Source organism: Chiloscyllium punctatum, chromosome 26, assembly GCF_047496795.1.
Source record: "Chiloscyllium punctatum isolate Juve2018m chromosome 26, sChiPun1.3, whole genome shotgun sequence".
Classification (NCBI taxonomy): domain Eukaryota; kingdom Metazoa; phylum Chordata; class Chondrichthyes; order Orectolobiformes; family Hemiscylliidae; genus Chiloscyllium; species Chiloscyllium punctatum.
The window spans coordinates 30,768,478-30,795,096 of NC_092764.1; the positions used below are offsets into that span (position 1 = coordinate 30,768,478).

Here is a 26,619-nt window from a genome sequence, read left to right on the forward strand (position 1 = left end):
GGGGACAGTCCTGCCGGCTGCCCCTAGAAATATTAACATTGCTTGATTGTACCCCGTTGGTAATGACCATCGCGAGAGGTACACTGTAGAGAACCTTTACCCCATCTTATGAAAACTTCGCCCAGACCAAACCGGTCTCAAGAATAGAAAAGGTACGGCAACTCAACTCGGTCAAATGCCTCTAAAGAAATCACCAATCCCTGTATTGACTGCTGTTGGCATGCTTGAATTACATTAAGCAGCCTCCTAACATTATTGGAGGATCTGCGACCCTTTATGAAGCCTGTCTGATCCTCTTTAATAATAGAGGGTAACACAGTCTCCAGCCTTAACGCGAGAGCCTTAGAAAGGATCTTAAAGTCCACGTTTAAGAGCGAGATGGGCCTGTATGAAGCACAGTCTTCCGGATCCTTCCCTTAGTGTCGTATGGTTCACCAAATATAAAAACTACATAAACTAAAACCACTACATTTAGCAAACATACAAAATTATTAAAAATAAAAAACAAGGAAAACCAGAAAACAAACCAACATATAAAGCGCCAATAGATCTGAGTAGGGGAACTCACCCCTTGCCCGGAGGGAGCAACTACCCGTCCCGAACTAACCATCTCAACCACCTTCACTTCTCCCAGCTAGAGCCACATTGCAAGCACAAACTAAAAAGAATAAACACCTCACAGAATATCAATATGAATAAAAAAAATTCTTTTATTTAAAAAAAAAGGGGGAATGAATACCCCACCCATCCTTTGGTATCTCCTAACTTAGAAATTTAAAATGTACATCTTAACCACCGCCAGACATAGTTTGAACCAAATTATTATCAGTAGAGGAAAGAAAAAGGGGAAAAACAAAGCTCCAACTGGATTTCCTCCATTTCTTTTCCAGAATGGTAAACACATACCCAAGCAACAATATTTATACATACTACAATTGTTTAACTTAGGTTAGTTTGTCCTCAAAGTCTCTTGCCTTCTCCGATGTGTCAAAGAGATGCATGGATCCATCTAAGGTGATCCGAAGCACTGCCGAATATCTCAGGGAGTACTGAATCCCAAGCTCCATCAGTCTTCACTTAACACCATCATATGATTTTCGTTTCTGGATCACTGCCACTGAAAAGTCCTGAAAAAACATGATCTTAGACTCCTCATAAAATAGGGCCTTTGGATCCTTGCCCTGGAGTCTGGAAGCCTCCATGACTCCTTATATAAGGAGCCATGACTCCTTATATAAGGAGCCATGACTCCTTATATGAGGGTAATGATAGAACCGCACCAGGAAAGGACGAGGGCGTTGACCCAGACCCGACCTCCACGCTGCGACCCAGTGAGCCCTCTCTATCTTCAGTCCTCTCATGCCAGTCTCCAAGTCAAGGAATTTCGGAAGCCAATCTTCAACAAATTCTGCAGGCCGCTCACCTTCCAACCCTCAGGCAGACCGATGATCCGAATGTTTTTTCTCCTGCCCCTGTTTTCAAGATCATCCACTTGGTCACACAAATTACGAACCTGCGTCTTCAGGGCTTGGATCTGTTCCTTGAATGAACTGGCATCAGCTTTCACCACTGTGACCCTGTGCTCCACCTCATCCGTCCTCTTCTCCAGGTCTCCCAGCTGCTGCTCATCCTTCTGCAGCATGAGAGAGACTGGAGCTAGTTTCTCTTCAATCTGTTTCCCCAACATCTTGTGAGATTTCAAGAGCTGGTTCACCAGGTCCTGGAGAGTAATCGGCTTCGAGGCTGCTGGAGGCTGAGCTGCAGGCCCAGCCTCAGATGCTCCTCCTCCCTTTTTCGGCATTTCTGGACAGCTGAACATACAGGTAAGTCAATTTTTAAATGTTTCTTGGGGCTCCACAATCTTTCCAACGCCCCAAGATGACCTGGGTTGGGTGGGTTAAAGGACCGTCCTGCTCCTGCTGCGATGTGAAGCTCTGCAGTGTGATCTTCTCAGATCACCGCCATCTTAGATTCCCCTGTAATATCTTTTACCTGCCATTGATATTGACAACGAGGGAAAACCATTCTGCACATGGCTGGCAGAATGGAAGCATCCCACCTTTGGGCATTGCTTCAGCAAATAATTTAGCATTGTTTGGGTTTCTGAATTTGTGCAAGTTGTGTTTATGTATGCAATGTACTTCAATACTAATCACCTGCCAAAACCAATGGAGAAAAGTATTCTTTGAATTGCTCTTTCTGGCATTTAGGAAACTTATGTCAACTATGACCAGCTAGCTTCAGTGGCAATAACATTTTGGATGGAATCATGCTCCCCGATTGGAAATATACAACAAGTATGAATAACTAAATCACTAAATGGTAGTTATAGTGGAAGAGAAATCTTCTTTAAGATGAAGTTGGATGTCAATGAAATAAGTCAAGCTTTTTTCATAACTACAGCTGATTAAATTAATATTACAATTGCACTGTGATTTCTATAAACAACCATTAAAATTAATCAGTCAGCAATAATTTAATCATTCATTTAATTCAATGCCTTGGGCACATGTCTTATACAGAGGTAATTATACAGGAAAATGCCTTGCAATATGATGTATCATTTGGTGGTGGAGAACCTTGATTTATTGTGCCGAGGTAATTGGTAAATCTTTAGGACTTGAATCAGGGTATCTATATTAAGTCCTACTCTTGGATCAAACCTAACAAACAAATGGAATAAAAAGGGAGAGGTTTGATAAACTGTGATTCTTTATTTAGTCACAGAGCATTTCTTTCAACCTGACTGTATTCCGTCCAAAGCACCCGAAAAACCGAGACTAGCGACAGACAGGACTTTATAAGAAGAAAGGGAGACTGTGAATGCTCTGGGAGGGATGTCCGGTTGCTCCACAACATAGTGGCCTCTCCCATCAAAATTACCTGAAAAAATGGACTAGTCATTTCCATCTGAGATTCCATCAATACCAGCCTGAAAGATGTCAAATGAAGGACAACTGGAAGGCCTATCCTTTTGAAGGAATTGTCCATGTGAAAATGCAAATCATGTTTCTGCTGTGTATGAGGAATCCTGATTGTAATTTGGTGACAAGTGGTGGAACATGCATCATACACAATACCACCCCGCATCACCCTGAAGTACAAAGAGAACTGTACTGTCCAATTCTCTCATTCTGAACCTATGCTGCAGCTACCTGTTTACCAGTGAGCTAAACACTTCAACAAAGTCCCACTATTAAAATGGGCCGGGCCTTCTCTAGCACAATGCAATGGGGCAGCCAGCCAATGTATTTTGCTCATTAATCACTTGATAATTAAAACAAATCTCTTTCTCCATCTGAGTTACAAATACAAGTGTAAGGGAAAAATGTTAATCAACTGGTTGTGGAGATGTTGTGTTATTATTTCGCAAAGCTAACTTTGGTAGTACTTAAAGGAGCTGAGGTGATGCTAATGTTCAGCAAATGTACTGAAACAAAAACTTCACATGACAAAGGGGCAGCGCTCTGAAAGCTTGTGATTTCAAATTAATCTGTTGGAGTATAACCTAGGGTTGTGTGACTTCTGACCTTGAAACAAAAACTGGAAGTGCTGCAAATACTCAGCAAGGCAGGCATCAGCTGAGGAAAGAGAAACAACTTTTCAGAACCAGGAAAGGAGTTTTATCCAAAGCCTCTGGTCACATGTGAAGACCAAGTAGCAATAACACCAGAAAACAAAGTTGAGGCTGCTGTTTTTGATTCAGCTACAGACAGATTGAATTCTCAGTCCAATCATTGAGGCCAGAAAGAAGTTTGTGTCATTGCTCGCGTGTAGAGACCAGTCGTCTATAAAGAGAAAGGTTGTGTACAACCAATAAAGTCACATTTACATGACAACTAACTACTTACAATGGAGACTTGTATGGATGATTCAATGACAGTCATATTTGTAACTCTAGAACATGTATTAATATTTCATAGAGATATTAAACTATTACAGTTAAATTCATCACCAATTAATGACAGAAGAAATGTGCAACAAAGGAACAAATGTAAACTGCAGCTTTTTTTTATTCTACCCCATAAAATGTGGGTGTCATGTCTGGGCCAGCTTTTCTTTTCTAAAATGGTAAATGGGGTTTTACAGACCATACACAGCCCAATATGTAGAGGACTAATGGCAATGAAATAAAATAATGTCCAATGGTTGTTTGTTATGATTTGAATGACTTCACATCAAGAATGAAGGTTAAGCGTTGGACCATAATGTATATGTTTGACAATATGATAAGGACCCATTTTTTAAAAATAACTACATTTTATTTACATATTTATTTGTATTGGTGAGCTATATCTTGCTGCTTTAATGTTTAATTTTAAACAGTCATGTGGTACAGAACATAGCATGTTACAAGTAATATTAGAATTATGTTCTGGACATGGAGGTGGTGGTGATGGTAATCTACTGTACAAACATTCTGGTTGTCTCAAATTTGTTCATCTGCTACTTTACTGGAGGCGTGAACTCACTTAGTTTAAAAAAGGACACACAAATACTATTTAGTTAAACATCTCCAAGGTTATAGTCCAACAGGTTTATTTGGAAGCACTAGCTTTCAGAGTGTTGCTCCTTCATCAGATGGTTGTGGAGTATAAAATCATAGGACACAGAATTTATAGCAAACATTTATGGTGTCATGTAACTGAAATTATATATTGAAAAAGACCTGATTGTTTGTTAAGTCTCATCTTTTAGAATGGGCATATTGGTTTCAGTTCTTTCATATATAAATCCCAGTATTTTCTTAAAGTTACATCCTCAAGTGAACTTTAAAAATAGGTGCCAAGTTGGCTCAGATAATGCATTGAAGGTGTGAGGTTCCCTGTGTGAGGCTGTCTGTGCTTTTCTTGCTCATCGACCGCCAGTTCCGACATGCCACAGCAAGAAACCGTAATGACCTCCTCAGGAGACAGACACGAGCTGCAACTGACAGGGTACCCCTCGTTGTCCAGTACTTCCCAGGAGCTGAAAAACTACACCATCCTCCTTGTAGCCTGCAACACGTTATCAATGAGAATGAGAACCTTGACAAGACCTTCCGAAAACCTGCAGTTCTTGCCTTTAAACAACCACCAAACCTCAAACAGATCATTGTTTGCAGCAAACTGCCCGGCCTTCAGGACAACACCATACAATCCTGTCACGGTAGACGCTTCAAGTCGTGTCAGTGTCAACATGGATACCACCATTACACGTGGGGACACCTCCCACCACTTATGGGGCAGGTACTTATGTGATTCAGCCAACATTGTCTATCTCACACGCTGCAAGCAAGGATGCCCTGAGGTATGATACATTGGTGAGACCGAGCAGAGGCTACAGCAACGGATGAATAATAATCAACAGACAGGAGTGTTCCCTCCAAGTCGGAGAACACATCAGCGGTCTAGGACATTCGACCTCGGACCTTCGGGTGACCATCCTCTAATGCTGACTTCAGGAGAGGCAACAACACAAAGTGGCCGAGCAGAGCCTGATAGCCAAGTTCAGTGCCCAAGGGGATGGCCTCCATGGGGACCTTGGGTTCATGTCACACTGTGCGCACTACATACGCACGCACACACACACACACACACACACACACACACACACACACACACACATGTTTGTGGGGTGAATTTGTACTTGCAGAATTACATTTTATTTGCTCAAAAACTGCATGAATCTATGTAAGCTTCTGTAAATTCCTTTTTTAGATTATAATCCGTCTGAACATTGGGACACAGATAACCTCACACAGGTTACCACACACCTTTAGTACATTATCTGGGCTAAAATGGCACCTATTTTTAAAGTTCATTTGAGTATGTAACTTTAAGGAAGTATTGGGATTTACATATGAAAGAACTGAAATCAACATGCCCATTCTAAAAAGATTTAAAGATGCCGGTGTTGGACTGGGGTGTACAAAGTTAAAAATCACACAACACCAGGTTATTGTCCAACAGGTTTATTGACCACCTGATGAAGGAGCAGTGCTCCAAAAGCTAGTGCTTCCAAATAAACCTGTTGGACTATAACCTGGTGTTGTATGATTTTTAACATTCTAAAAGATGAGACACTTAACAAACAATCCAGGTCTTTTTCAATGTATAATTCCAGTTACATCATATTGTAAACTTTTGCTATAAATTCTGTGTCCTATCATCTTATACTCCACAGCCACCTGATGAAGAAGCAGCGCTCTGAAAGCTAGTGCTTCCAATTAAATGTGTTGGACTATAACCTGGGGTTGTGTGATTTTTAACTTTGTACACCCCAGTCCAATACCAGCACCTTCAAATCATGAATACCATATAGGTCAGCATATTAAACATTGATATGCTACTATCCAGAGACTTGATTCACAGTGCTAATCATCGACAGTCATGATTTAGGATTTTCTTTTGGGTTGGGCTATCACTCTTTTATGATCACAAGATGTTTTCACTCCACAACATAAAATACTATATTTATAGGGCACAATTTTTCCGAAAGATAAATAATCCTTCTATGGGACCAAATTCCTTTCCTGACACAAGGGATGAAGCTAATTTGTAACAATCCTATTTCGAGCCCCTCCATGCATCAGCTATTTCAGCAACAAGTCACATTGCCTTTGATTAAACTAAATGCTTCATTACTCAGCTGTACCACCAGATGGTTTGCCGCCTTTTTGAGTAAAGAGTGTATAATGATATTAATCCTGAAAACAGAAATGAATCATAGGTGCAGAAATAATTGAATTTAGAACATTTAAGAAAATGGCATGTTAAAAAACAGACCTGAACAAAAAGGGTCAGAAGTGCAATTTAATCCAATACTGTGATTGTGAAGAAAGATCTTCAATTTATCCAGATTTATTCAAACTGTATGTGTTCGGTCCTCTTTCAGGGAAAACTCCTAAAGCAAAAAAGAATGAAATATTTCTGTGACAAATGGAACTTGATTAATTTAGCCATTATCTTGTGCAGCTGCAGTGCACTTGGACTGTATATAAAACGGGCTGTCCTTGGAACTCGAGTTATGAATGACTACTTGAAAAATCAGGACAGGTAAGTAGACAAATTCTTATGCTGTGCAAATTGTTGAAGATGTATTCAAATCAATGGAGATAAGGCAGGGTCTGTTTTCAGACATAATGCTTGCAGGATGATATGACCCATTGCTTTAAGAATTTAAATTTACTGCTGACAGAGATGAAGTAGTTTACACCTCAACTCTAAATAGGGGTGAGCACAGACTCCTGGTCTAGAGCAAAATATTTCAATTGATTTATTTTCAAAAGACAAATTTCATTTCTAATTGAAGAAGAAAGTAGCAGCTGCTTTTGTGCTTTGGGGACCAGCGCAGTGTTTGTTCTAAAATTTGCCAAAAGAACTGGTTTAACATTCTTGAGGATTTAATGTGTATGGGATAGCAAGTAATTACTATTGACCCATCCTGAGTAAAGAAATGTTCTTTGAACTGCATCTCTGGGTTATTGATAAACACTGGCGCTTATTGCACAGTAAGTTCACAATTCAACTTAGAATTTGGCTCCAAAATGGTCAGGTTTTAAATCTTTTCTTTTTAATTGTGTTACAAAACCATTTCTTTCTTAAACAATCAGGCTACCTTGTTAAGATAAATATGACTACACTTCTGATTGGGCCTAGCCATTATGGTTAACATCCACAACTTTATATTACAACCTTTGTTTTTCATTCCTTGCTTCAAACTCTGGTTTATGTGAGTAATTTACCTTTTGACCCTTATTTTTCCTGTAGCTACTGTTAAGCAGCAAAAATCCCTTATTCACATGCCTCATATTTTCCCAACGAATTATCTAAATTATTGATTTGTTTTCATTTTTAGTCAATGACCTGCACATTGCAATTTTGTTATGATTGATTTCAAGAACTATGATAGCAATTTAGTAAGATGAATCAGTTATAAACTCCAAGTGTATAACTTGCTTTAAAGATAAGGTTATTGATTTGCAAGCCACTGAATTTGAATATTTTTTTAAAATTTGTCCGCATAATGATGTGAAATTATTCCTCTACTACATAATTCTCTACTGTACATATTCTATTCACTGTTAATTTATCCAACGCAAAACATTTTGCAAGTGAGAATCTGGTGAAGGTTCTTTTTGGGTCAGGATTTTACAAGAATGTTCTGCTTTTAATTGAAGTGTGTCAGAATCTTTTACATTCAGCATTGCCGCTCCCACATTTCTCCCAGAGCATTCTGAGTTGGTGAGACATAGTGATAATTCCGAGCCTACAGCTACAATAACTATATCAAATTGCAGTTTTAAACACAAGACAATATTTCAATATAGCTGATATTAAATTGATTAGATAAACATTATTTTTCAAAACCATTTAAAATCTAAATTATGTTGGTGGTTACTTCCAGGTTTGTAAATTTCTACGGAACTGCAATTACAGACTCGAGTCTGGGTTATGTGATCGCTTTTTTGGTGTCACTGGCAACTGTTAAACTGTGGAATCTGCTGCGTTTGAATCCCAAGATGCACTTGATTACTTCTTCACTACAGAGAGCCTGGAGTAATCTCTTGGGACTTCTGGTCATCTTGATGGTGTTACTTATTGCCTATTCCTCTGTAGTAAGAAATCCTTTTCTTCTTAAAACTAAGAGGTTTTCAATTTCTATAACATTGTCTAGATTCAGACTTCCAAATAGTACAAAGCATTTATCTTGCAGGGACATATGTCAGCAAGTATTATGCTTATGCTGCCACTAATGGAATTTAACTTAATCTTTTTCCAAAGTACGAACAGTTCAGATGAAGTAGGAAGTAATCATGGCATTTGTTCCTCATGTACTGTGTCAATTTACTAACAATAACCCTTGGGCATTTTTATGGTGGTCTTTCCAGATGATGCAATCTGGTTGAGAATTCTGTAAAAGAATTGAATTTGAAAACTTGCATTGTTTCTGGTGTAGGATAATCTGATGGCTTGACCCTGTGATTAAACAAATTCATGTCATGCTTTTGATTGGATTAAGATTGCACACATAATTCTCTGTGCAATCACAGCCAAGCTGTATGTAATTTTTTTTAAATTAAGTGAATAGGAGGCACTTCACTGTTGAGAGGTAGGCAGAGAGATGGATTAAGTCATTGCAGAGCCCTGAAAGGAAGCTACTAGCCAGGTATTTGTACAATAAACAGGCATTTCCCAAATTTGGGAAAAAACTGAATAAACATTTTAATATTTATGAATCTACTAATGCCAAGACAATGAATATGAGTTATTTATTTTAATCTATTAAAAGTGTCTCTTTAATCGATCTATTGTGATCTGCCTTAGTCCATTTCCTCAGTCAAGTCTTATTTCTGACATTCTTGAGCCATTTACGGGGGAAGGATAATTGGATCAAAATGCAAGGAACATTTTATTGGTTTGATTAAACTTGGGAACTATAGATACATGCATCATTTGATTGCCCTTTGTAGAACTACTCACTACAAACTGTACCTTATAGTCTGGTATTCGAGGCTGTGCAGTATCTACAACCTCAAATACATAGGTTCTTGTTGTCTAGAGGAATTAAGGGCTACGGGGAGAACGCTGGCAAGTGGAGCTGAAATGCGCATCAGCCATGATTGAATGGCGGAGTGGACTCGATGGGCCGAATGGCCTTACTTCCACTCCTATGTCTTATGGTCTTATGGTCTTATACACACACACACACACACACACACACACACACACACTTCGCCTGGAGGGGCTGGAAGTTCAGATAGCACATGTTCAGAAATTAGCCAACATAGCAGGTTAAATGATGTGACACTTGCAGGTAAATTCAAGATTTTCTTTAGCCAGAGTTATGATGTCACCTATCGATCATAAAAGGAACTTGGGTTTCTTGAGCCTTGGTCAACACCACTCTAAACTAAAAACATAAGGAAGGCTTTGGAAACTTCAGCCACCATTCCTTAAGCTATGGCTTAATAACCTCAGGAATAAGTCTTGATTTAGAACTGGCCTTATTACAGAACGTGGAGGACAGATTAGAGATCTATGAATTAAAACTTTCCTGTTGTTAGTAGGTCTTTAAAAACAACATTAATTCTAAAGATAGATATTCAGGGAGCTCAAGTCATTCTAGGATCTATACTTGGTCTCCTCTAATTTCTCACCAGTATGCAATTCCCTTGGTGACACAGTCCAAAAGAAAGTCATGTTTATATGTATCCTGCTCCTCGAATGATGCCTGACCTGCTGTGCTTTTCCAGCGCCACTCTAATCTAGACTTTGGTTTCCAGCATCTGCAGTCCTTGTTTTTACCATGTTTATATGTATGCTAACAACACCTACCTCCAGATCACTATCACCTCACTCAACCCATCCATTATCATGAATTTGTCATTATGCTTGTATGCCATAAAGTATTGATGAGCAGATATTTCCTCCAACTTAATATTGGAAAGACCATTTTCTCTCCGATATAAGCTATCAACTCCCTCCCTGGTGCAGAATAGGAGTGAACCAGGCCACTGACAGTCTTAGTATTATGGGTGATCCTGAGGTGAAATTCCAGCTACATATTGGCTCCATTCCACCTCCATCATATCACATTAATTTGCCTCCATATCAGCTTATCTGCTGAAACCCTCTTCTATGCCATGGTTTTCTGGAGCTGTTTGAACACAATCCTGACTAACACCCCGTGTCCACACTTCATGGTCTTAAGCTCATCCAAAATTCTGCCTTGGTCTTTGCACATGACAATTCTCATTCGGCCATCACCTTGTGCCTGTTGATGTATATCATTAGTGAAGCAACACCTCAATATTCACCTCATAACTCTCTCTGCCTCTCTAACTTGTTATGTGCTCTTTAACATTTACTTCTTTTATCAAACTTTTAGTCACCTTTCTTAATTTTCTCTTATATGCTCAATGCTGGATTTTATTCAGGCTTCACCCTGAGCCCCTTGAGACTTTTTAATATATTAATGGTGTTATTAAAATGCAACATGTTACCGTAGAAAGTTTTATCATCATGATACAAATTAAGGAAGTCTCATAAATATACAGCTGAGTTCACATGTAATTGCTGTACCTACATTAGCAAATAGCTTATTTGTACTGTGATTTATATTTTGAGTATTGCAAATAAAGGACCATTTTGTTGGAGGTTTTTGATTCAAACTCATTAGGACAATTTGCAAGATTAAATCAAGGGCATTTTAAACGTCATTTTTTGAAAATGCCAAAGATTAGTTTATTGCCCACTAGTAGTTATGCTGGAAGGGGCTGGTGTTCCTTATTGAATCACGATGTGGAGGTGCTGCTGTTGAACTGGGATGGAAAAGTTAAAAATTTCACAACACCAGATTATAGTTCAACAGGTTTATTTGGAAGCACTAGCTTTTGGAGCACTGCTCCTTCAGGTAGCTTTGGAACAGGATCATGATCCTGCTCCACAGTTTCCTGATGAAGGAGCAGCGCTCTGAAACCTTATTGAATCACTGCAGTCATTGTGACATTGGTGCTCCTATTATAGTAGTAAGATTGTTTTTGCCATTAAATGCCTTGTAAATTCCTTCAAAGGATTTTATCAGCCTGTTATATAGTTTGGGACTGGAATTATATATAAACCGAACTGAGTAGGGCTGTTAAATCTGGTGAGTAGATTTGCTTTGGAGGATATATGAAATGTTTCTTCACTTTTGAAGGAGCAGCGCACTGAAAGCTAGTGCTTCCAATTAAATCTGTTGGACTATAACCTGGTGTTGTATGATTTTTAACTTTGTACACCCCAGTCCAACACCGGCATCTTCACTTTTAGTAGCAGAGAATTATTTCACATTGCAACAGTGTCACTGTGCCATTATGAGTTCAATTGTGCAACTGCAAGATCTATTTCTAGGCTGCAAATTTATCTTTATTGCTCAGTATGTGTTGGGATTCCTATAGTTCCACGTGCTATAATATTGGACATATTGGCATCCTCATAAATAAGCCATTTGTTTATCTTGCAAACCTGAGACTAAAATAGAATGCATTAAAGCTATTCTGCAGGATATTGGTTACACTAATAAGATCAATTATCATCTTATGTTGCAGTAACTCAGGCAGTCTGCTCAGTCTACCTCAGATTAGAGCTTACGTATTTGAAAAGTTTGAGCAATAGGTGAAGCTAACTGTTTCCTGCTGCTGCTATGCAGTAGCAATGCAAATGGTGTTCACCAAGAACAGGATGATGCCATCAGGCCAAAACATATTCTGCCAATCATACTAATTAGTGTTGTGATATATGATTGTCAGTGCTGGCGTGATGCCGGCTATGGGGAACACACCTTCCGAAGGTTGGTGGATCATTTCAGAAACATGTCCATGCATGTTCAGAATCTGTTCAGAACAAGCAAAGTACTGACCATACCCAATCAGTCCATGCTTCCAAAACTCACAATATCTAACATTAGATGTAATTCTGCAATTGGACATCTTTTGCTGGATAATCCTGAGTAAGCAAAGAATCATACTAACAACCAATCTAGGATTGTCAGCTAAGTTAGCAGTGTGGCACATTGACATGTAATGTAAGCTAATCATACTAATACACAAGACACTGTTCTTTGTAGATAGAAAGAACATGCATTGCACTGTGCCTGTCAATTCAACAAAATAGGATGACAATGATTTGCTGGTTACTTTCTCAGGGTAATGCCCTAACCAATCAGTGTTAAATTGGACCAGTCCAAAATTTAAGCAAAACCCAGATGTTAGCTGTCATTCATCATTTGGTGCATTCTCCATGGTAATGCCGAAGGCAATTTCAGTTCATTTACCAACCAATCAGAACTTTCCTCTCACTGGGGTAGAATTTCCTCTTTGAAATATTATTCTTGCAAATTGTCCTGTCTTTCTTCAGCAATACTCAAATTCAGTACTACTAAATAAAATCTACATGATGTAAAATTAATGGTTGACTCTCTCTCCCACAGTGTTACCTGGTGCTTGGTTTATACTTATCCTCCTACAGGACTTTCAGCACTGCAGTTATAACAATTATCCATCTGCTGCTTGGAGCCTTCAACTATAATGAGGTGGGATTTCACTAACTGTACAGTATAAGACCATATGATAAAGGAGCAAAATTAGGCCATTTGGCCCATCGGGTATGCTCCGTTATTCGATCTTGTTTCCCAAACCCATTCTCCTGCCTTCTCCCCATAATCCTTGATCCCTTTACTAGTCAAGAACTATCTATCTCTGTCTTAAAAACACTCAATGACCTTGCCTCCACAGCTCTCAGTATTGATGAGTTCCATAGATTAACCATCCTCTGGCTGAAGAAATTCCTCCTCATCTTAGTTCTAAAGGCCGTCCCTTCACTGAGGCTGTGCCCTCAGATCCTACTCTTTCCTATTAGTAGAAACACCTTCTCACATCCACTCCATCCAGGCCTCTCAGTATCCTGTAAATTTAATGAGATCCTCTTCATCCTTTGAAACTCCATAAAGTACAGACCCAGAGTTCTTAACCATCCTCATATGACAAGCCCATAATCCCTCAGGTCATTTTTGTAAAGCTCCTCTGGATGCTGTCTAATGCCAGCACATCCTTCTTTAGATACATGTCCCAAACCTGCTCACACTAGTTCAAATGTGGTCTGACCAGGGCCTTATACTGCCTCAGTACTTCATATATGCTCTTGTACTCTGGCTCTCTTGAAATGGATGCTAATATCACATTTACCTTCCTAACTGCCAAATGAACCTGCATATTAATGTTAAGAGAATCCTGAACGAGGTCTCTCTAGTCCCTTTGTGCTTCAGATTTGCAAGGCCTTTCTCCATTTAGAAAATAGTCTATGCCTGTAATCTTCCTACCAAGGTGCATAACCTCACACTTTTCCACATTGTATTTTCTCTGCCACTTCTTTGCCCACTCTCTTAACATATCCAAGTCTTTCTGCAGCCTCTCCACTTTATCAACCCTAACTGTCCACTTTATGTCATCTTCAAACTTAGCAACAATGTCCTCCTTCCTTCGTCCAGATCGTTAACGTGTCTTACAAATAGTTGTGATAACAACATGGACCTCTGTGGAACTCCGCTAGTCACTGGCTGCCCTCCTGAAAAAGACCCCTTTATACCTACTCGCTGTCTACTGACAGTCAGCCAATCCTCTATCCATGCCAGAACCTTGCCCCTAATTCCATGGGCTCTTATTTAGTAACCTCCCATGCGGCAGGTTGTCAAAGGCCCTCTGGAAATCCAAATAGATTCTGTCCACTGACTCTCCTTTGTCTAACTTACTCATTACTTATTCAAAGAATTCTAATAGGTTTGTCAGGCATGACCTCCCCTTGATGAAGTTGTGCTGACTTTGCCTTTTTCTACATTGCACTTCCAAGTGACCTACAACCTCATTCTTAATGATGGACTCTAAAACCTTACCAACAAATGAGGTCAGACTTACCAGCCTATAATTTCCTTTCTTCTGTTTCCCTCCCTTCTTAAACAGAGCTATTACCTTAGCCATTTTCCAGTCTTCTGGCAGCCTCTCTCCCTCCCTGACTCCAGTGATTCCTGAAAGATCACCAATGTCTCCATAATCCCCTCACATATCTCCTTCAGAACTCTGGAGTGTACTCCATCTAGTCTGGCTGATTTATCCACCTTTGGACCTTTCAGCTTTCCCAGCACCTTCTCTTTAGTGTTGGCCGCGACACTGATCTCTGACACCGACTCTCACTGAAATTATGGTCTGGTACTGATGTCTTCCTCTGCCATTTCTTTGTTCTCCAGAACAACTTCTCCAGCCTCATTTTCCAGTCATCCGAGATCCACTCTTGCCTCTCTGTTACCTTTTATATATCTAAAAATCTCTTGGAATCTTCTTTTATATTACTAGCTAGCTTACCTTCATATTTTATCTTCTTCCCTTATTCTTTTCTAGTTGTCCTCGACTGTTTTTTTTAAAAGCTTCCCACTTATCTTTCTGGTATTGTATGTTTTTCTCTTTTGCCTTTATGCTGTCCCCAGTGTCCCTTGTCAGTCATAGTTGCCTCATTCAACCTTCATATGTTTTTTTCTGCATTGGGACGAAATTCTGCTGTGTCTCCTGAATTACCTCCAGAAACTCCTGCCATTGCTGCTCCACTGTCTTCCCTTCCAATCAACATTGTTTTGTATAGTGTGTGCATTTAAGTAGAACAGCTTCCATCTTGCAATGACTGCACCCTTCTCATTGTTGTCCCCTTATCTGCTGTACCTGAAGTTAGATTTCTGATCCTTTCCAAAGTCTTTGTCGTTTTACTTGTTCTGGAAACTTTAATAATCTCTGCTGACGCCTCTCTGTCTTTAACATTTTCTCCAATTTATTTTAAAGTCCTACACCCCAAGTCCTAGTTATACAACTTGCCAGGACTCTGGTCCCAGCATGATTCAGATGGAGCCCACCCAATCGGAACAGCTCCCTCCTTCCCTAGGACTGGTTCCAATGTCCCATGAATTCAAACCTGCTTCTCCCACACCACACGTGTTTACCTCTTTAATCTTGTTGACTCTGTGCCAATTTGCTCATGGCTCAGGTAGTTATCCAGATATAATTACCTTTCTAGTTCTGCTTTCTATTTAGCCTCTAGCTGTTTACATTCCCTCACCAGAACCTCTTTTCTCATTCTACTCATATTGCTGGTAGCTACGTGGATCATGACATCAAGGTCTTTCCCCTCCCACTCCAGGTTCCTCTGCAGCCCAGATGAGATACCCTGAACTCATACACCAGACTGCCAACACAGCCTTAGGGACTCTTGATCTTGGCCACAGAGAACAGTTTATTCTCCTGACTATACTATCCTTGATGACAACTAGATTCCTCTTGCCTCCCTCTCTTCAATGGCAGTCTATCACTGCACTATGGTCAGTTTGCTCATCCTCCCTAAAGTCTCCACTCTGTCCGACTTCATGAACAGTTTCTTGCCATGAAGTCTGTTGAGTTTTCACCTGTTATCCCATACTTGCCTCATATACTCCATACTACATCCCTTTTCTCCAATGCTCGTCTGACTTTAGCACTTGCCGCAGCCAAGAAAATATGCTGCTGCCAGGAAATCCTGGAATAGATGATCATGGCTTACACCCTTTTGAATTCTGGTTGTACCCTGGTCAAGCACTGACAGTCTGGATGTGCCCTTCACTGTCAGTGCGATGGCACAGCAAACCAACACTTCTCACAGTACAGAGGCAGCATGGCTAACACTTCCTTATACATGCAACTGCATGTTCTAACCACGTGACTCCCTGAATTCTCAGTTTCCTTGATCTCCTTGCTCTGTTTAACAAAGAATAATGTGCCTATGACAAGCTTTTATTGTTACTCATGGAAAAAATCAAGCATATCTATAGCTCTTGTTTCAAGACTTATATGCATTTTAATTTTAACCCTATTAGTATTAACCTTTTGCTCTCATTTCAATCAGGCTATCTTAAATTTTGCATGTAGAAAAAAAAGAAACAAACCCTGCTAAACCCTTAACGATTCACAGACAATTATCCAAGCTCAGCTATATTTTGATACTGCAGACAGAAAAAGCTGAACTCTGTAAATTTGCAGATTTTTACTGCTGCCTTTAAAGCAGAGAACTTGTGCAACACATACTAATTTCTCTGATTGTTAATTGAGCACTAGAATGGTCCCCATGGATTGGAAGGCAGCAAACGTAACTTTGCTGTCAGAAAAAGATGGAGAGAGAGACCTGGGAAAATGTCTGACTTTAATACTGTGGCAAATACTATAATCTATAAGGGCTGTGATACCAAGGCACTTGGTAAACCACTAAAACAAGGCAGAATCAAAATTGGTTCATAAGAGAGAATTAATTTTTGACAAATCTAAATGAGGTTTTTTCGGTGCATAACTGGTGTAGGGTAGATAGGAGAAATGACTAACATTTTTGGATTTTCGGGAGATGATTAATAAAGTGCCCGATAATAGGCTATTTCTCTTGACCAGAGTTCATGGCATTGGGATGATGTATTACTGTGGATTGAATATTGGTCAACAGATAGAAAACGGAGAATAGGGATATGTGAGTCATTTTAGTGCTGGCATCGTATAACCAGTTAATTATCACAAGGATGAGAGCTTGGACCTCAACTTAAAGTACTGTGACAGTTTTGGTTATCTTGCACCTAAAGGAAAATATACTTGTTTTAGTGGGAGTGCACAGTTTATTTCTGAGATAAGAAGCTGACCCATGAATTAATGTTCAGATAGAAAGGGCTTATCATGTCTGATGTTCTGAACTATGAAGATGTATCCCATTGGAACATTTGAAGTTCTCCAAAGGCTTAACAATGTGGCTGCTGAGAAGCTGTTTACCCTGACTGGAGATTCCATACTGTTCTTTCAGGATAAGAGGTCAGCCATTTAGAACTGGGACGAATCAGCCAGGCCATGCCAGTGACAAGGAGAAAGTAAGGACTGCAGATGCTGGAGATCAGAGCTGAAAAATGTGTTGCTGGAAAAGCACAGCAGGTCAGGCAGCATCCAAGGAGCAGGCGAATCAACGTTTCGGGCATAAGAAGAAGGGTTTCAGGAAGAAGAAGGGCTTATGCCCGAAACATCGATTCTCCTGCTCCTTGGATGCTGCCTGACCTGCTGCACTTTTCCAGCAACACATTTTTCATGCCTGTGATCATGCTTCTATTTGAGTCACTTCCCATTTTGTTCTTATCTCCAACATGTTTATCTATTCTCCCATTAAATGAATTTAAACAATCTTGTACATTCTCCTGAAAAGATTCAACCAACTGGACCACTGAGAGTTCAGTATTGAGATACACTTTCTCGCTAATTTGCAGAGGTACAAATTGATTTTGTACCTAGAACTACCAGGAATAATTTGTGCCGCAACTAGACGTTAACAGTTAGAGGGGAAGACAGGAAGTGCAACAAGCATCTTAAAACATCACAAATGGAATCTCTTTTCTGTTAAAGTCAGTATGGTATCCAATGGAAAGGTCACTATTTCATGCAACAATTAAATCTGTAATTTACATGTATTGCTGGTTTTATATTCTGGATTAGTGATGCTGGAAAAACGCAGCAGTTCAGGCAGCATCCGAGGAGCAGTAAAATCGACGTTTCGGGCAAAAGCCCTTCATCAGGAATACAGGTACAGTGCCTGAAGGGTGGAGAGATAAGTGAGAGGAGGGTGGGGGTGGGGAGAAAGTAGCATAGAGTACAATAGGTGAGTGGGGGAGGGGATGAAGGTGATAGGTCAGAGAGGACGGTGGAGTGGATAGGTGGAAAAGAAGATAGGCAGGTACGACAAATCATGGGGACAGTGCTGAGCTGGAAGTTTGGAACTGGGGTGAGGTGGAGTAAGGGGAAATGAGGAAACTGTTGAAGTTCACATTGATGCCCTGGGGTTGAAGTGTTCCGAGGCGGAAGATGAGGTGTTCTTCCTCCAGACGTCGGGTTGTGAGGGAGCAGCGATGAAGGAGGCCCAGGACCTCCACGTCCTCGGCAGAGTGGGAGGGAGGGTTGAAATGTTGGGCCACAGGGCGGTGTGGTTGATTGGTGCGGGTGTCCCAGAGATGTTCCCTAAAGTGCTCTGCTAGGAGGCATCCAGTCTCCCCAATGTAGAGGAGACCCCGATGCGGTCCTCTACACCCTCCTCTCTGACCTATCACCTTCATCCCCTCCCCCACTCACCTATTGTACTCTATGCTACTTTCTCCCCCACCCCCACCCTCCTCTCACTTATCTCTCCACCCTTCAGGCTCCCTGCCTGTATTCCTGATGAAGGCCTTTTGCCCAAAACGTCGATTTTACTGCTCCTCGGATGCTGCCTGAACTGCTGTGCTTTTCCAGCACCACCAGTCCAGAATCTGGTTTCCAACATCTGCAATAATTGCTTTTACCTTGCTGGTTTTATAGTTTGATGTAAACATCATCTCTGGGACGTACTTCAGGATTTTTCCTCCCATCTGGTGCAAGAGCATCATTGCCTGGTTTCCACCAAGACTTTGCCAAAGTTAGTAACAGATCAAGAAAATCCTTCAGGAATTTCAGCCCCAAGGAGTGAAAAAGCAACAGATTTTATATTATCTCTATAAGAATGATTGTGGTAATGTTGCCCGTATCTGAGAGGCAACAGTATACACGTAGACGAAGATACAGCAGAAGCATTTAGGGCTCCATAAAACTCAATTAATTTATTAAGTTCCTAAATGAATAAAACATGCTTTTAGCAACAAGAGATATCGCAATCATTGTCTTTCACTCCCCTGGAGTCTGTAACTAACCCCAAACGTTATTAACCGGGAGAGTTGGCAGCTAGCCAGGTTGGAACTCTTTTTTTTTATATATGACTTCACCACACCTCCTGATGTAGGGTACTCCTGCAGAGTTATCCTTCAAAGTCTTGCTGAAAATCAAGGACTTATACACAGGTCTCTGAGTCAAGTTATGTCTTATTTGTAATTATCCGAACATGTGACCAATCCTGAATGTTTTGTCATTATTTGTTAGAGACGGCAGTAACTGATTTCCTGCAATCTTCGCTCTTAGCAGACCTGAATAACCGAGTGTAATTCCACTCATGTAACAGCCCATTATAAAGTCTCTTATCAGTTCCTGTTAACTTCAGCCTTATCCAACAGTAATGCCACTTTGTAGAGGCCTTTGCCAATAAATATTGTAAAAAAACTAATTGGGTTTAAGAGTTTAATTATTGAAAACTTAATGCCAAAGTAGATATTTATTTATTTACATCAATTATGTTTCTCCTTCTCTTGTTCAGGTATTGCAGACTTACCCTTTCTTGGGTGCAATCATCATCAGTACCTGTGTAATCATCATGACATTCATTCTCATAAACATTTTTATTTCTGCCTTACTCATGTCCTTCAGTGAGGAACGACATCACCCAATGGTTTGTATTAAAAAGATTTTGGAATCTTTATTTTGTTTTTGCTGACAGATATTGTAGATTCACAATTAGAAAGGATCAAATACTAACAAACACGGACACCTATAAATGCTTGTGTACCATTACAACATGGAGACAGCAGTTGAATTAAATCAGCCTTTGTAACTCTGTATTCACAACACCAGTTAAATTAAAACCTTCTTAGACCTTCAAAATTGATCTCATTGATTTGTAACCAGACGTTTGGGTAATCAATCCAAGATTGTGTGAATGATCAATTCTCAACACTGGGTCTGTAGCTTAAAGAAAAACTTAGCAATTTATTAGCAATGCGGTAACTTTAGCAGAGCAAAATTAAACAACAAAGTAATTTAGTTGATGCCTGTGATTTAAACCCAATAACCTTTGTTTCCAGCCCCATTTATACAAAAGGCAGTCAAACAAACACAGTTAGTGACAAAATACAACAAAATAACAAAACTGGCCAGATTCTTAAGGAGTTTTCATGATGTGTTGATCCATAGATGAAGGATTTTTTGGTTGATTTTCTAACGATGTTGATCAGAGAGACAACTTTTCCAGTTCACTCTGATGAAGTCAGTAATACTTCTAACTTAGTTTTGATTCTCTGAACTTGCAATAGCTGATAATACAAGGTTAGACAGGGAAATTTCAAATCTTCATGCTGTAGCATCAACAGTCAAAAACCTTCTCCCAGAAAATGCATTCCAAAGTTCAAAACTCTGGCCCCTCCCTGTCAGACTGACTGACTGAGCTCTCAGCTACCATTCAACATCTGCTACCTGCTTGTGCACGCGGTCTTTTCCAGACCAATTGTTGGAACTAATTCTGAAGTGTTGACTCTTCAGTGACCAAACACCTGTTATCTGTTTAAGCATATTGATCTGCCCCAGTGTCAAAAAGTCTGCAGAAACTTTGGTCAAGAACTAACCTGCAATTAACTTCTAGGCCTGGCCTCACAAGCTAACAACAGTTCTTTCTTTTCTCTTCCTTTCTTTTGAATCACAAGCTGCTGCCCACAGTCTAAAGGTCATATTCAACACATCATTCTCAGTCCACAGCTCCAAAAGCAAAATTGAAAAAAGAATAAAATATGATTAAAATAAAAATAATGAAAAATCAACAAGTGCAGACAAAAATACACATTTGAGATTAGCAGAGATTTATTTTATCCACTTCTGTTAAGTCACTGAGGTAGCAATTGTTTGAGACAGTTCATAATCTAGCATTTTCCTTGACCAGTCAGTAAAGAACCAAAAAAAGGCCACTTTATAGCCAGGAAAATGATATGTATTAACCTCTTGTTACACTTCACATTGTTTTTTGCAGAGGCTTCTAACTTTAGTGCTAAGTGTGCTCACGTAAAATGAATACACAAGTTAACGTTTTATATCAGGCTGTTTCAATAGATCAACCCATAGGATTGTAAAGTTATTGTTCAAACTTCTAATATTTACAACAGTTGGTGTCAATTTTCACTATTTTAGTCCCAAAATTAACTTTTGTTGATTTGTGTTATTTTTGACCCCACATTCCATGAAAGGAGAATAAAAAATGGCACAGGTAAAGGGTTAAGGTCATTTGCATTACGTTGGTAAAAATTGGAAAGTGTAATCATATTCATTAGTTTCATGAACATAGCTGAGATAGACTAGTAGTTACAATTGAATTATTGAATGACTCAATTTTCTGCTTAATTCATTTTTTTTATTTTTCAGCCTTCGGAAGATGAAGAAATAATTGACTTGTTGCTGGTGAAACTGTGCAACATCATTGGAATTCAAAGAAAAGGGAAGGAAGAACCACCATCAAACGCTGAAGAAATGGCATTTGTCCAGGAAAAATAGTCGTCATCTGCAAAATCAGGAAGAGAGAAATTGGAGAACTTGGTGATTATTGTGACATTCTGAAAGAAGAACATGCAATCAAATCAGAAAGTTTTTTAAAAATGCAGAATATTATACCGTAACCATAATAGATTGAATGTTTTAGGTTAATTTTAGTCACTTTTGTGTTTCAAAAGTTTTGTAATTAATCAGATAATCATGAAGAATTTATTTTAAGGTCATATGTTGCTTTGAAATTATTCTTTTGACATTTAGGAATGAAGAAACAAGACTATTTGTCTCTCTGAATGTGTTCTGATGTGCTATTACATCATAGTTAAACTGTACCTTAACTTTTTCTGCCCATTTTGCTCCATATCTTTCAATGCTTCTATCTAACAAAAATCTAACAATGCTGTTGATAACCAGGTTAAAAGTTGTACTTGAACCAATCTCCACAGCCTATGTTCACGAGGTGTGTGTAGGTTGGATTGGTGGGGAGCAATGATACAGTCTGAATTCCCGCTGACCTTTATGTGAAAAATCCTTCTTGAGTTCAATCCTAAGTGGCCTGTTCTAATTTGAAGATTATATGCCACCTTGTTCTGGATCCCCCTGACAGACGAAATAGCGTATCTGCATATAGCCTAGTAAATGCCCTCAACATTTTAAAGACTTTGACCTGGGTTTTCACCATGCCGGGCGGTGCGAGTTGGGAAATTATCCTGGCTTTACATGTCCATTCCCAGAGAAAATGCGCACAAAGGTGGGATCTTTGTTAGATCACATGGAATAGAGGAAGAACTAGCTATTTGTATACAGAACTGGCTCGAAGTGGAGGGTTCCTTTTCAGACCGAAGGCCTGTGACCACTGGTGTGCCACAAGGATCTGTGATGGCTCCACTGCTTTTTGTCATATATATATAAATGATTTGGATGTGAACATAGGAGGTATGGTTAGTGAGTTTGCAGATGACACCAAAATTGGAGGTGTAGTGGACAGCAAAGATGCTTACCTAAGAGTACAATTGAATATGGACCAATTGGCTGGGGAGTGGCAGATGGAGTTTAATTTAAATATATGTGGGGCATTTTGGAAAGGCAAATCAAGGAAGGGACTTATACACTTAAGGGTAAGGTTCTAGGGAGTGTTGCTGAACAAAGAGACCTTGGAGTTCATGTTCATAGCTCCTTGAAAGTGAAGTCTCAGGTAGATAGGGTAGAGGAAAAAGGCATTTGGTATGCTTGCCTTTATTGGTCAGTGCATTGAGTATAGGAGTTGGGAAGTCATATTGCGGCTGTACAGGGCATTGGTTAGGCCACTATTGGAATACCTTGTGCAATTCTGGTCTCCTTCCTATTGGAAGGATGCTGTGAAACTTGAAAAGGTTCAGAAAAGATTTACAAGGTTGTTGCCGGGGTTTGGAGGTTTTGAGCTATAGGAAGAGGCCCAATAGGCTGAGGCTATTTTCCCTGGAGCATGGAGGCCCCAGGATGGAGGAATCCAAAACTACAGAGCATAAATTTAAGGTGAGAGTAAAAAATATTTAAAATGGACCTGAGGGGCAGCTTTTTCATGCAAAGGGTAGTGAATGTATGGAATGAGCTGCCAGAGGAAGTGGTGGAGGCTAGTGTACTTATAACATTTAAAATGCATCTGAATGGGTATATGAATAGGAAGGGTTTAGAGCAATGTGGGCCAAATGCTGGGACTAGATTAATTTAGAATATCTGGTCAGCATGGACGGGTTGGACCGAAAGATCTGTTTCCATTCTGTACGTCTCTATTACTCTACGAGTCATTATTGTTGGGGAGGTGGATATGGGCTTAATTTGGGTTAACTGACCCAGGTAAAATGTGCAAGGCAGCCAAATGGACTGCTGGGTACTGAGGTGGGCTGTTTAAAACACCTCGAGAGTGCGGTGTTGGAAAAGCACAGCAGGTCAGGCAGCATCCAAGGAGAAGAGAATCGATGATTCGGGCAAAAGCCCGAATGAGTTTAAAAGGCCTGCCTCAGGTGCTGAAGAAAATCATCCCTGAAGATTGAAAGAAACAGTCAAACTCAAAACAACTCTTAAGCCTCATATTCTCTTACCTCCTAGACACTCATCAAGTTCTGTACATTCCATCTCATTGTCCCCATGCCAGGATAGAACAACCACCCACACCACATTGACATTCATGACCCCATACCAGGCTAAATGTCCTACCCACCCTCCATATCCACTTTGCCAGGCTATGCCCATCGCCCACCCCAAGTCAATATGTGGCATTTTCCTGCTTTGCTTTTCTTTATTATTTAATTGAGAATGGGCATCATGGCAAGGCCACCATTTGTTGCCCATCCCTGTTTTCCCATGAAAACTGAGTGGCTTACTTGGCCATTATAAAGGGCAGTTAAGAGTCAACTGCATTTTGGTGAGTCTGCAGTCACATGTAGGCCAGACCAGGGAAGAACAGCAGATTTCCTTTCCAAAAGAATATTAGTGAACAGATAGATTTTTTACAATAATTGATAATATTTTCATGATCACCATTAGTTAGTCTAGCTTTATATTTCAGATTTATTAATTGAATTTGAATTCAATTAGCTGCTGTGGTTGGCCTTAATAATTATCCTTAAAGCCTTAGTCTTTGTATAATTAGCCCAGTGACGTTACAACTACTGTCTCCTCTTCTACCTACATTATACATTGTATGAAACAAATGGATCCTATAGCAATAATTGAATGTGTTTGAAAAAAGCTTTTAAAAAGTCATTCATTACTTGCAACAATGTTGAAAAATTTTCTTAAATATGTTAAACATGCTAAACAGCAAACCAATGGAAGTGTCAATTATCCAAATTCTTTACAGTATCAATAGCTAAAATAGGAAGCATTTGAAACCTCTTAACCACGAAATTGACAGCAGAGATTTGAGACCCAGAGTTGTCAATCAGCCAGGTGCTCACATAGTTCAATCCTGCATGTCTTAACTTTCAGCCAAGAATGTTCAATAGAATTGAGTTACTCCTGAGATATACTGTCCAAAACTGAACATGGTATTCCAATGAGATCTGCCCAAGATTTGTATATTGAAACTTACCTTCCTCATTTTTGTATTCTAAACTTGTTGAGATAAACGCGATATTGCATTTTAGATTACTTTTTAGACCTGTATAGGAACTTGCATATTGAAATAACACCCCAATCCCTCCTTATTGCAGTAACTTCTAAGATTCTGATTTTAGTTCCTTAATTCAGAGTTTGAAAGACAGATGGATTTTGCTGTTAGAATTTTTCTAGATTTAATTATCATCAATAAAAATGCCAGTGATGTGCATCAATTTGTGAAATTGAAGTTTAATAGCAAAATGGTAAATTGTGACACATTTGTAAGAACATGGCTCCTGTATAAAATTTAGCATAACAATAACAATTAACAAATGTTCATAATGATTGTTCAGCAATTTCTTTTGCTTAGTTCACTATATTATTCCTCTTATGCCCATTTCAGCTATGAATGAAACTGAATTTGATAATACTAACAGTGTAAAAGATAGTTTAGATAAATTTACCTTTTTATTACAACTGTCCTCAATGGTAATATTATTTTATATGAATGTTGGAAGAGAGACAGTTCATTTAGCTGCTTGTGCTTTTTCTGGCATTTAATAACTACATACCATTACTCCATGTCCCAGAACTTTGCCTGGGTCTGCAGATTAATAGTCTAATGATAATACCACTAAGCCATTATCCTTAATATGAAATAATGTTTAAAAAACAGTAAAGTGTGAAAATTTGAATTTAAAGTTGAAGTGCTACATTATCTGAAATGTGTGAATAATATTTAAACAAATAATAATGTGGATGCAAGTTTGCATGAATGTTATATGCAAGCCCTTTACTACCAGAAACCAATCCAAGGTTCAAAGGGAACTTATACAGGAAGTTGTTGCTCAATTATAAGTATCAATTAGAAGAAAATATTTCACGCGCTCAAAATTAAATTTCTGTCACATATATCATTACAATAATGCAGATTACAAAATAGGGAGTTACCTTGACATAGGATGGAGTGAGTAAACAGGTGAATGATCCTAAAAAAATTACAAATCCATGAACTTCACACTGCATCATGGAAACAAAAAGTCGCAAGACTTTGGCTTGTTTTGTGATTGGTATTCTTGTTCTGCTTTTCCTTTTAGGTTTATGGTGAATGTTGTACTTCTTACATGCAAATATAACGTATACACTCACAAATGATTTAACCTTACATAAATATATAATTGACGACTATCTTTATGATGTATCATATTGGGTTCTGAGTACCTACCACCGGTGGCCTGTGGTTGGGATAGACTGTACCACCAATCTTCCTTTATTTGCTGAGTCTAAGGACCAAATAATTATCAGTGGTAGAAGATGGACTCTCCATAAAGAAAGGCGACCAGACTTTCATAAAAATGTATAGTTTATTGTGTGATAGCAATAAATCAAAATTTGATTAACTAGTTGGTCACAATTAAATACAGGGTGGAGCAGGCAAACAAGTAGGTGAAGGGATGAGGAAACAAAGAAAGTTACAAAGGTTAAATCACCATAATCATCTCTCTTTCTCTCTCTCTCTCTCTCTCTCTCTCTGATGAGACAGCAATCCCATGGTCTGGTAAGACAGTGGCAACCTTGTCTTACTACAGTGTACAAAGAGTTTTCTAGACATCAAGTAAAAAAGTATGATATAAGTGACCTGCTTATTTCTAATTTCTAGTAAAGGTTTCTAATCCGCCAATATATATGGTAATGGATAGAGTAAATTGGAATTATATTTTCTTCAGGACTTTTGTTTCCAAAATACTAATTCCAAATTCCAAAAGGGACCCACATGC

General features: G+C 39.2%; 1 protein-coding gene across 1 annotated transcript in view; it reads left to right on the forward strand.

Moving 5' to 3' along the window:
• Positions 1-21,793, forward strand: part of LOC140453232 (polycystin-1-like protein 2) — a 113,280-nt gene extending 91,487 nt beyond the window's left edge. Inside the window, exons 27-31 of the mRNA XM_072547807.1 lie at positions 6,877-7,037; positions 8,389-8,599; positions 12,955-13,056; positions 19,770-19,901; positions 21,638-21,793. Of these exons, the coding sequence (XP_072403908.1) occupies positions 6,877-7,037; positions 8,389-8,599; positions 12,955-13,056; positions 19,770-19,901; positions 21,638-21,766 (735 nt within the window). The 3' untranslated portion in view covers positions 21,767-21,793. The remainder of the gene's footprint in view (positions 1-6,876; positions 7,038-8,388; positions 8,600-12,954; positions 13,057-19,769; positions 19,902-21,637) is intronic.
• Positions 21,794-26,619: the final 4,826 nt, after the last annotated feature.